A 12,367-nucleotide genomic window follows, 5' to 3' on the forward strand; every position below is an offset into this window, starting at 1 on the left:
TGTTTTTTCAATTTCAGCTATTGTCTTCTTCAGCTCTAATTCCTTTTTATATTTTCTATCTGTTAAGTTCTCACTGAGTTCCTGCACTCTTCTCTTTAGCCTGGTGATGAGCATCTTTAGGATCATTATTTCTCAGGCATTTTCTCCATTTCCTTTAGTTCTTTTTCTGAGGTTTTGTCTTATTCTTTCTTTTGGAGCATATTCCTCTGTGTCCCAATTTTGCTCAACTTTCTCTGTTTGTTTCTAGGATCAGGCAGGACAACTACTACTCCTCAACTTGAAAGGAATGATTACCCTCTGCCTATACTGTGTGTGCTTGGTAACTTTTGCTGGCTAGAGCTGTGGCTGATGTGGGCTGGGGTTCCCAGAGCCTTCCACTCAGAGGGCACTCTGGCCGAAAAGCTAAGGCTGAAGTGATTGCAAACCAAGCTGTCCTATGGTGATTTGCACCAGGGGTGCCTTGGCTAGGTGGACGTGCTCAGAGTAATATGAGTTGGAGTGTTCTGGGGCACTCTGTGCTGAGGGGTAGTTGAAACAAATGCAGACATGCGCCTAGGATTCCCAAAGGATTCTGCACAGGACATGCCCCAGCAGGGTGTCTGGATCTGAGGCTGTCAGCCAGGAGGCTCTGGGGCACTCTCCACTGGGGGTACCCTAGCAAGCCATCTAAAGCCAAACTGGTATGACCCTGGAGTGTTCCAAGATACTTTACATCTGTATCACCTGGGTGCAAAGGCTGGGCTGTCATGTTAACCAGAGATCCTGGTGTACACTGCCCTCTTGCTCCCTTGCTGGTATGGCTGGAGCGAGTGTGGACTAGAGGCTCAGGGTTCACTGAGGCGGCAGGCCCATTAGGGTGCCAGACCCATTAGGGTGCCAGAATCGTGCATTGGTCTGTGCTTTCAAGGTTGAGAGTGTAGTGTAGACAGTGTAATGGTGGTGTAGATGGTATAATGGTGTCCATTAGCCCTTTTCACCTGGAGGGTGTTCCAGCAGCTCCCCTGATGTTTGGCAGAATTCTAGGGCTACCTCTTTTATATGCTATTTTTAAAAAATGTTTATGCATATATAATAATATAATGTTAATAATAATACTTTTTAGAGAGAGAGAACATGCATGCATAAGCCAAGGAGTGATGCAGAAGTGGGGGCGGGGGGAGAGAGAGAGAATCTTAAGCAGTCTCCACACTCAGTATGGAGCTTATGTGGGGCTCAATCCCATGACCCTGGGATCATGATCTGAGACAGAGTCAAGAACCACACACTCAAACAACTGAGCCATCCAGGTGCCCCATGCTAGGTGTTCTTTTAAAACACAGCTTTTCCACTCTGCCCCAGTGCAACCAGAGCTGGTATGGGTTTGTGGCTCAGGTTCACTGAGGCAGCAGGCCATATATGGTAATCAGGTCCTGTTCTGAGGGAGCGGGGGTGTGAACTATGTCATTCTCCAATTCCTCTGAGCTAGAGGGTATTCCTGTAGCTCCTCCACCATTTGGCAGAATTATAGTACAGGCTCTTATATATACCAGCTGCTCATTTAAACCATGGTTGGATGGTTGGTTGATTGGTTTTTCCTGTACCTAAGGGCAAAGTAATCTGTTCCTTGTCCCTCAGTACTATCCCTTCCCACCAAAATCACAGCACTGGGGTTGGAGGTTTCCTTCTTCACCATGTCTCTGTCTCTCTTGCTGTTCCCTTGGCCATTCAGTCTTCTATTGTGCAGAAGCTTATCAGTTAGCTGACAGTTCTCCTTCAGAAGGAACTCTTCTGTAGATGGGTGTAATCTGGTGTGCTCCACGGAGGAGGGGAGTTCAGTGCCCTTCTTACATCACTATCTTGGACCAGAACCCTTGAGAATGTTTTTTTTTTTTTTTAATGACCCAGTTATATGATGTCTAGAAGACACAAGCTTCAAATAATAAAAATTTAAAGTGAGTATATGAAAAACTAGGCCATAAAAATACTAAGCAAAAGAAATCTTGAGGAGTGACATCAACAAATTGTGGACTAGGAAGCTCTAATTTCTTGTTTCCCCACAGAATCTTTGAAAAAACAACAACAACCAGACACCTGAACCAACTCCATAGAACTCCTGTGAAACAAAGGTTTAATGAAACCAAGAGAAATGCCCCCCAAAAAAAAGTAATATTCAAAATGGAAGAATGGTTTTCTGGTGTTTTTACTCTGGTCTCACCCTGCCCTTCACATGATGGTGAAATTGGTATAGTGCAGGTGACAGCCCAATTCCAAGTTCTCCCAATGCATTCTCCCCCCAAAAGCAGAGGTTTTAGAGCAGACCTTATTGGTGAATCATTGTGTACATCTTTTGTAAGCTGTCTGAAAGATACCTCAAGCACTAGTACAAGGTATTCACTAAGTATAATCAGAAACATAGGCAGTTAAAGTGGCAGGAAGTACTTATAAAAGGTAAAAGGCATATTGCAAACCTACAGATGCCTAGGGTCAAGATTACAGGTGAGACATAAAATGGGCATTCTAAGGCCTAGAGAAACTAGAGGGAGACTGTAGGAAATTAGGACACTCAAAAGCACCTGGGTGTATAGAGAATCCACACATGGCTAGGCAATACATGTGTCTAGAAAAGTCCTAAGAAGACATTAAACTTTCACCTCAGGCTGATCTCTGGGCTCAGAACAAGCCTAAGAAAGTGGTGAAGGAGTTCTGCAGCACAGAGTCAAACTGCAATGCTGAAAAGGTGAGTATTCTCTATTTTGGGTTTTTTCTTTTTTCTTTTTTTTTTTTGGTATTTGTTATTTTTTTATGTTTCAGATCTTATTTTTTTCCCTGCCTTGTCATACTTTTTTTGTTCCTTAAATAGTTTATTGTCAAGTTGGTTTCCATATAACACCCAGTGCTCATCCCCACAAGTGCCCTCCTCCATGCCCATCACCCCCCTTCCCCTCTCGTCAACCCCTATCAGCCTTCACTTTGTTCTCAGTATTCAAGAGTCTCTCATGGTTTGCCTCCCTCCCTCTCCCCAATTATTTTTCCCCTTCTTCTCCCCCACAGTCCTCCGTTAAGTTCCTCCTAACCCACCAATACGTTAAAAACATATGGTAGCTGTCCTTCTCTGCCTGACTTATTTTGCTCAGCATAACACCCTCAAGTTCTATCCATGTTGCTACAAATGGCCAGATTTCATTCTTTCTCAGTGCCATGTAGTATTCCATTGTAAAGATAAACCACATCTTCTTGATCCATTTGTCAGTTGATGGACATTTAGGCTCTTTCCACGTTTTGGCTATTGTTGAGAGTGCTGCTATGAACATTGGGGTACATGTGCCCCTATGCATCAGCACTCCTCTATCCCTCTGGTAAATTCCTAGCAGTACTATTGTTGGGTCATAGGGAAGTTCTACTGTTAATTTTTTGAGGAGCCTCCACACTGTTTTCCAGAGGGGCTTCACCCGTTTACATTCCCACCAACAGTGTAGGAGGGTGCCCACTTTTCCACATCCTCGCCAGCATCTATAGTCTCCCGATTTGTTCATTTGAGCCACTCTGACCGGCATGAGGTGGTATCTCAAGGTAGTTTTGATTTGTATTTCCCTGATGACGAATGACGCTGAGCATCGTGTCACGTGTCTGTTGGCCATCTGGATGTCCTCTTTGGAGAAGTGTCTGTTTGTATCTTCTGCCCATTTCTTCACTGGGTTATTTGTTTTTCGGGTGTGGAGTTTGATGAGTTCCTTATAGACTTTGGATACTAGCCCTTTATCTGATATGTCATTTGCAACTATCTCTTCCCATTCAGTCAGTTGCCTATTAGTTTTATGGATTGTTTCCTTTGCCTTGCAGAAGCTATTTATCTTGATGAGGTCCCAATAGTTCATTTTTGCTCTTGATTCCCATGCAATTGGAGATGTGTCAAGAAAGAAATTGCTGAGGTTGAGGTCAAGAAGGTTGTTTCCTGCTTTCTTCTCTAGGGTTTTGATGGTTTCCTGTCTCACATTCAGGTCCTTCATCCATTTTGAGTTTATTATTATGTATGGTGTGAGACAATGATCCAGTTCATTCTTCTGCATGTTGTTGTCCAGTTCTCCCAGCACCATCTGTTAAAGAGGCTGTCTTTCTTCCATTGGATACTCTTTCCCGTTTTGTCAAAGATTAATTGGCTGTACATTTGTGGGTCCAATTCCAAGTTTTCTATTCCATTGGTCTATGTGTCTGTTTTTGTGCTAATACCATCCTGTCTTGGTGATGACAGCTTTGTGGTAGAGGCTAAAGTCTGGGATGGTGATGCCTCCCGTTTTGGTTTTCTTCTTCTATATTACTTTGGGTATTCAGGGTCTTTTGTGGTTCCATACAAATTTTAGGATTGTTTGTTCTCGCTTTGAGAAGAATGCTGGTACAATTTTGGTTGAGATTGCATTGAATGTGTAGATTGCTTTGGGTAGTTTGACATTTTAACAATATTTATTCTTCTGATCCATGAGCAGGGAATGATTTTCCATTTCTTTGTGTCTTCTTCAATTTCCTTCATAAGTTTTCTGTAGTTTTCATCATAAAGATCTTTTACATCTTTGGTTAGGTTTATTCCTAGGTATTTTATGGTTTTTGTGCAATTGTGAATGGGATCAGTTTCTTGATTTCTCTTTCTGTTGCTTCATTACTGATATATAAAAATGCAATTGATTTCTGTATGTTGATTTTGTACCTTGTGACTTTGCTGAATTCATGGATCAGATCTAGTATGCTTCTGGTGGAGTCTGTCAAGGGTTCCATGTGGAGTATCATGTCATCTGCGAAAAGTGAAAATTTGACCTCATCTTTGGCAATTCTGATGCCTTTTATTTCCTTTTTTTGTCTGGTTGCTTATGCTAGGAATTCCAGCACTGCGTTAAACACTGTTTACTTATTTTTGAGAGAGAGACAGAACACACACTGGGAAGGGCCAGGGAGAGAGAGAGTCACAGAATCTGAAGCAGGGTCCAGGCTTTGAGCTGTCAGCAATCAGCCCTATGTGGGTCTCAAACCTGCGAACCATTAGAACATGACCTGAGTCGAATTTGGTCACTTAACCAACTGAGTCACTCAGGGGCCCCACAATGAGTAATTTTTTAGTCCTCTCTAGAAAATGTGATAACTCTAGTTGAGAAGGGATGTTTACTTCCTCCTTTGGTTTATATTGAAAATGTGGAGTGTTTTTTAATGAGAAAACTACTGTTAAACAAGATATAATTTACAATCTTCTTTTTTTTTTTTTGTTCTAAATCACCTCTGCTGAGAAATATGCAGTACAGGTTACCAGAGAAACCAATTTCTACTAATATTATTGGCGATGTACATATATCCCTTTAAGCTATGATAAAAGCATTGATTTATTGTGGTTAAAGCTTGAGGTTTGAAATGGAAGTACATGGTTATCAATACTCTGCTCCCTGAGGAAAATTGCAGTTAAAATATTTGTGTTACTGATAAATGTCTAACTTTTTTTGTTTTTGTTTTTTATTATTTTAAATGTCTGTTTATTTTGGGAGAGATAGAGAGTGAGCAGGAGAGGGGCAGAGAGAGAGGGAGACACAGAATCCTAAGCAGGCTCCAGACTATGAGCTGTCAGAGCAGAACTTGACCCGGGGCTTGAACCCACAAACGAGATCATGACCTGAGCCAAAGTTGGATGCTCAACGAAGTGAGCCACCCAGGCACCCTAGACCTTTTTTTGTTTTGTTTTGTTTTGTTTTGTTTTAGAGTACAGAGATCATTTTTTAATATGGATTCCTAGGTAACTTGTAATCCATTTCCTTTCACGGTTCACTTCAAACCTTTCCACTTATCATACATTGAACAAACATTTATTGAGCACCAACTATATGTCAGGTTGTTTAGGAAGCTGTGATACCTAAGTGCAGAAAATTGACAGAAATTCTTTTATACTATTAGTGGGAGACAATAACAAACTATAGATTATGTTAGAGGAGATAAATGTTATAGAAAAGTAAAGAACTGGAGCAGGGTGAGGAGGCTAAATGGTGCTGGTAGAAGTTGAAAAACAGCTTGTGATTTTAAAAAGGGGTTCAGAGTACCCCTTTTTACGACCAAGTGACATTTGAAGGAAGACTTAAAAAGTTAATCAGGTTTACCATATTAACTTCTGGGGAAAGATCATTCCAGCCAGTGACAAGGTCAAGGAATAGCAAAGGCAGGGTATGCTGGAGACGAGGTCAGAGGTGAGTGGCACGGGGTAGGAGACCCTGAAGTAAAGCTTTGGAGGTATTAACAAGGACTTTGTTTTTTCCTCTGAATGAAACAGGACCCATTGGGTTTTAAGCAGGGGATCATGAGCTGACTTGTATTTCAGAAGGATCTCTTCATATATGTAACTATTTTAAGTTATTTAAAAGTTTCCAGATATTGGGGCGCCTGGATGGCTTAGTCGGTTAAGTATCCCACTTTCGCTTAGGTCATGATCTCGCGGTTCGTGGGTTTGAGCCCCGCGTCTGGCTCTGTGCTGACTGCCAGCTCAGAGCCTGGAGCCTGCTTCAGATTCTGTGTCTCCCTCTCTCTCTGACCCTCCCCTGCTCACGCTGTCTCTCTCTCTCTGTCCTAGAAATAAGTAAAACATTAAAAAAAATTTTTTTTAGTTTTCAGGTATAAAAGGTGGTAGAACACCTGTGTATTCTCTCATTAACAAAGTGTTAAATGCAAATTTTTTGACTATGACAATCAAGACATTAACATTGCTATTAACATCATCTAATCCCTACCCAAAATTCAAATTTTCCATTATTCCCACCAACACCCTTCTAACTAGAGGAACTATATAACTTATCATTCAAACCAGGGCAGTTTTTAAAAAAGTAATATATGGCTTACATATGGTAAAATATACACAAGTACATAGCTTGATGGGTTTTTGCATAGGATAAGCCTGAGGAACTGCCATCCAAAACAAGGTAAGCTCACTTAACGTCAGGTATGATCAGCTTCTGTATGAGTATTTTCTATTCTTTTCGCTAAGAATAGCATTTGTGATTATATTCTACCGGAAAACATATTTTCTATTTGTGTCATTCTTGGTGGTTATGTCTGAATACTTGGTCAAAGTGACATAACCAATTTTTGTGTACATGCCCTACTTTGTAAAATCTACATTTTGAGGCATATGATCAGGTACATTAATTCCAATTCAGTGAATTAGTATTTAAAAATTTTCCCCATCTTCTCCTTAGGGCTGGGATCTCTGGAGATGTTACTACTTCTGATTTTGCTTTCTGGCAAGGAGTTCACAGACTTTCTTCTTCTTCTTTTTTTTTTTTTTAATATTTTATTTATTTATTTCTAGGGGAGAGGGAGAGAGACAGCGTGAGCAGGGGAGGGTCAGAGAGAGAGGGAGTCACAGACTGAAACAGGCTCCAGGCTCTGAGCTGGCAGTCAGCACAGAGCCCAACGCGGGGCTCGAACCCACGAACAGCGAGATCGTGACCTAAGCGAAAGTCGGACGCTTAACCGACTAAGCCACCCAGGCGCCCCTCACAGACTTTCTTCACGCAGATCCATTTGCCTCAGCCAGCAACGTCTTGGCCAAACCTCTGACTTCGAAGCTCAGCTTCTCCAACACCAGCTCCTGGGAGTCTTATGTGTCCATATCCCTTCGGAGGCCTGGGTCCAGATTCCTCCTATCATCATTTCCATTGGACCTCATACCTCGCGCACATACGCTGCTTGTGAGCTTATGATAGGCGGACAGATCTGCTACTTCAGTTTCTGGGTGGGAAATTAGAAATTTTCTTTTCCCCTGGCTCCTCCCATACCTCAAGATCATACCCCAAGTTCCTTCAAAGTATTAAGGCGAAAAAGTCAATAATCATACTACCAAATGTTTACTTACCCTTCTAAAATAGAAGTGACCTTAACAGTTCTTTTTTTTTTTTTTTTTTTTTTTTTTTTTTTTTTTTTTTTTTTTTTTTTAAATACTATTTTAGCTTTTTATTGAGAGAAAATCTGTGCAATAACAAAACTCGGAGTCCATTGCAATAATCTAACCAACACAAACAAAACAAAATAATAAAAAAAGTCACCAACATTAAGCAAATAAACTCTGCATGCCAGATTTTGAGTTTTTTCTCTTAATTTTTTTTTAACAGTTCTTTTAAAGTGGGAGCCTGAGCTGAGCCTCGTGGAGGGGAGGAGGCGAGGTGTGGAGAACAGGTGTGCTTCCAATGCTGGATTTCCACTCTCGGGACGCTTCTAGAGCCTGCTAACCTCAGTTTCTTGACTTCAAACTTAAGTATTTTAAACCAAAGGGAAAGCAGTCCCTGTTTGGAGTCTGAGGGTAACGGCTGCGACCCAGCAGGCTGTGTGTGCTGTCAGTAGGAAGCATGGCGCATGGAGGGTGGAGCGGCTTCCAGACCAGCTGTCAGGGGCACCACCGATGGTAGTTGTAGTTCCCTTTCTACCATCAATTATACTCAAGTCATCCCCCCTTTTCTGGTACCGTGATCTCATTGGAGGCTTTTCATTAATACCTTATTCCTGCGAACACATTTGGGGCACAGCATGTTGTCCTCCAGGTGTGGGGGTGGAAAATTGCAGGCAGGTAGCAGGAAGAAGGCACACACTCTCCCCCATTTTTCGGGCACCCAGGCTTGCCCTGCGTGAAACTGTAGGTGAACCCAACCGTCTGTGTCTGCAGGCAGACTTCTCCCATGAACCACGCACCACCGGACACCATAGGAGTCCTGTGGCGATTCCACGGTCTCCATCTCCCCGGCCCTGGCTGCAGTTCTGGACCAGGAGGCAAACACAGCATCTGGGGCTGAAGTTGTCACAACCACAGTTTCGACTCCCTCTGAGAGAGCATCAGACCCAACAAGGGCCTGCGCCCCACCCTCAGGGGAAGCAGCCACTTCAGGAGGATGCGTTGCATGAGAAGAGATCTTTTTCTTAGAGTTTTCCAGAGACACTCCCCCATTGTCCATCATCGATCTTTTTTGTGATGCTGTGAGAATCTTGGCCTCCTGTGCAGTGAGGGGAATGTTCTTCATTTGGTTAGGGTAAGCAAATTTCACACAGCCGCCTGTATGCATCTAATTTCTGGCCTTTGGTGCTCAGCTTTAGTTGCTGGCACCAGGCCCGCAGGACGTCTCTATGAAGGAGGCTGGCTGGCGGCAGTGTGAAAGGTAATGGAGGAATAGGGATTTTCTTCCGAAGTCTTACTCTTCCACTGTCTTGTGCTGTCTTTTCCTTGTCTTCTTTCATAGATCTTTTTCATTTGGTCCCTTTCCCTGGGGTTCTTTGTAACTTTGGTTCACCAGAAGCTTGAAGTTTCTCTGCTGCTTCTCTTGACACAGGTGGAGATTTGCGAGCCAAAGAGTCTTCCCCTGACTTCTTTGTGGAGTTTTTTTTTTTTTGCCTTTTGCCTTCTCCATATCCAAAGAGAAGCCAAGGTTGACAAAAATAAGTCCTCACTTCTTAAATGATGCTGGGCCCAAGATTACTCTTTTAAAAGTCTCCCGACTTTTTTTTTTTTTAATGTTTATTTATTTTTGAAAGAGAGACAGCATGCACGTGAGCAGAGGAGGGTCAGAGAAAGACGGGGACAGAGGATCCTAAGTAGGCTCCATGCTGACAGCAGAGAGCCTGATGCAGGGTTTGAACTCCCAAACTGTGAGATCACGACCTGAGCCGAAGTCAGATGTTTAACTGAGCCACCCAGTTATCCTTAAATGTCTAAACTTTAAGCCCCAGTTTCTTTGTCTATAACATCAGGATAATAATTGTACTAATCTTTTTGTTTTTTTTCGGGGGCTTAAATGAGATAATTGATGCGAAGTTTTCAAGATAATACTGGACAAATAGTAGTATTCAGTAATAATAACTCATTAATATTACCATTAACATCATGTAACTAAAGTATAATAGCTTAACTTCTCTGTGAATCCAGATATATGTGAAATTGAAAATAAACATTAGGACTTTAACAGAGTAAAGCAGATTGAATGCACATCTTGATGCAATTAAATGCACTGTCACCTTTGTTTTGTTTACTCTGAACTTTTATTTTAATTCCAGTTAGTTAACATATAGTGTTATATTAATTTCAGGTGTACAATATAGTGATTCAACAATTCCATACATCACCTGTACCTATCACAACAAGTGCACTCCTTAATCCTGATCACATATTTAACCCATATAATTCCACTATTTATAAAAATAAATTTGCGTTTGTTTATTTTTAAATAAATTTATACATATATATCACATCTTCTTTATTCATCATTTGATGGTTGCTTGGGATGCTTCCATATCTTGGCTATTTTAAATAATGCTGCTATAAATATAGGGGTGTATGCATCCTTTTCCATTAGTATTTGTGTATCTTTTGGGTAAATACCTAAGAGTGCAATTGCTGGGTCAAAGGGTAATTCTATTTTGAACTTTTTGAGAAACCACCATGTTGTTTTCCAGAGTGGATGCACCAGTTTGTATTTCCACCAACATGACTGCCATTTTCTTCTTTGACAATAAAGAAGTATTGACAGGAAAAAGACAAGTATTATTGTGGAAACTAAGTAGCAGATGGAAAAGTGAAGGAGATGGTTTCATGAAATTGGTATTGGCAATGATTTCTTGGATTTGACACCAAAAAACAGGCAACAAAAGCAAAACTAAACAAGTGGGACTATGTCAAACTAAAAAGCTTCTTCACAGCAAACAATTAGCATAGTGAAAAGGCACCTTATGGAATGGGAGAAAATAGTTTCAAATTCTATAACTGTTAAGGGATTAATATCTGAAATATATAAGGAACTTCTACATCTCAATAGGAAAAACAAAGACAAGTAACACATAATCTGATTAAAATGAGCAAAAGACTTGAATAAACATTTTACAAAGAAGATATACAAATGGCCAACAGATACATAAAAGTATTCTCAACATAAGTAATCATGAGGGAAATATAAATCAAAACAACAATGACATATTAACTCACATCTGTTAGAATGGCCATTATAAAATAATAAGTGTTGGAAAGGATGTGGAGAAATTGAAACCCTTACTGGTAGAGTGCAAAATAGTCATTATGGAAGACAGTATGGAGATTCCTCAAAAAATTTTTAAAAAGACCTATATGATCCAACAATACTGCTTCTGGGTATTTATCCAAGAGAATTGAAAGCAGGATCTTGAAGAGATACTTGCACTCCCATGTTCATTGAAGCATTATTTGCAGTAGCCAAATATAGAACAACCAAAATGTTCATTCATAGATGAAAGGTTAAAAAATGTGTATATATATATTCTGCAATTTACTACAACACAGATGAACTTGGGAGTTACCATTCTCAGTGAAACAGAGCAGTCACGGAAAGACAAATACTGCATGATTCCACTTATATATGATATCATGCTTAATTTTATGCACCAATTTGGGCTAAGATATGCTCAGATAGCTGATAGAACATTTATCAAGGATGTTTCTGGAAGAGATTAACATTTGATTCAGTAAACTGAGGAAAGAGATCCACAATTACCAAGGTGGCTGGGAATCATTCAATCCTTTAAGGGTCTGAGTGGAACAAAACAGCAAAGGAAAGATGAATTCACTCTCTTCTTGAGCTGGGATGTCCATCTCTTCCTGCCCTCAGACATCAGGTTTCCAGGTTCTTGGGCCTTCAGATTCAAGACTTGCACTAGTGGCCTCTGATTCTCAGACCTTTGGAACTTGACTGATTTATACCTACCATTTGCAAATGGAGAATTGTGATACTTTTTAACCTCCATAACTCTGTGTGTCAATTTCTATAATAAGTCTCTTTATTTTTCTATGTATCTATCTCTTTATATCATCTATTCCTTTATATATCTCCTGTTCAGTTTTTCTGGAGAACCTTAGTTAATATATATGAGTTATCTAAAATAGCAGAGTAGAATAGTGGTTACCAGGAGCTAGGGGGAAGGAGAAATGGGGTTTTTATTCAATGGCTATGAAGTTTCACTCGTGCCAGATAAATGAGTTCTAGGTATCTTCTGTACAACATTGTGCCTATAGTGAACGGTACTCTATTTACACTTAAAATTTTATTAAAAGAATATCTATCATGTTAAGTGTTGCTACTGTGACAACAACAGAAAGTAAAAAGCTCCTTTCGGGTCCAGAGAAGGTCTAGGAGCAGGCTAATTAGACATAAAACCCATAAGGTCATTCTGAAAGTGCTAGTGTACACAAGACAAATTGGTTGGCGGCCTACAAGAAGCAGAGAGAAAACATCTGCTAAGTCAGGGACTGTCCTAATCTGGGTCGGATTGGGTCCAAACTAGAAGGCAAGGAAGATTCACCAAACCAGGATTCAGAGCCATGGAAAAATCAGGCATATCCTACAGAATACTTCACGTTATT

At 40.7% G+C, this 12,367-nt stretch overlaps 1 protein-coding gene across 1 annotated transcript; it reads right to left on the bottom strand.

The window, feature by feature from the left end:
- Positions 1–8,465: 8,465 nt before the first annotated feature.
- On the bottom strand, positions 8,466–9,222 carry LOC120239077 (developmental pluripotency-associated protein 4-like). Its single transcript, XM_039243187.1, is given in 2 exon segments — positions 8,466–9,029; positions 9,031–9,222. Coding segments are annotated over 2 exon segments (756 nt in total).
- Between the last annotated feature and the right edge of the window lie 3,145 nt (positions 9,223–12,367).

The sequence above is a fragment of the Hyaena hyaena genome, unplaced genomic scaffold (assembly GCF_003009895.1).
Source record: "Hyaena hyaena isolate Hyena2069 unplaced genomic scaffold, ASM300989v1 scaffold_222, whole genome shotgun sequence".
NCBI lineage: Eukaryota > Metazoa > Chordata > Mammalia > Carnivora > Hyaenidae > Hyaena > Hyaena hyaena.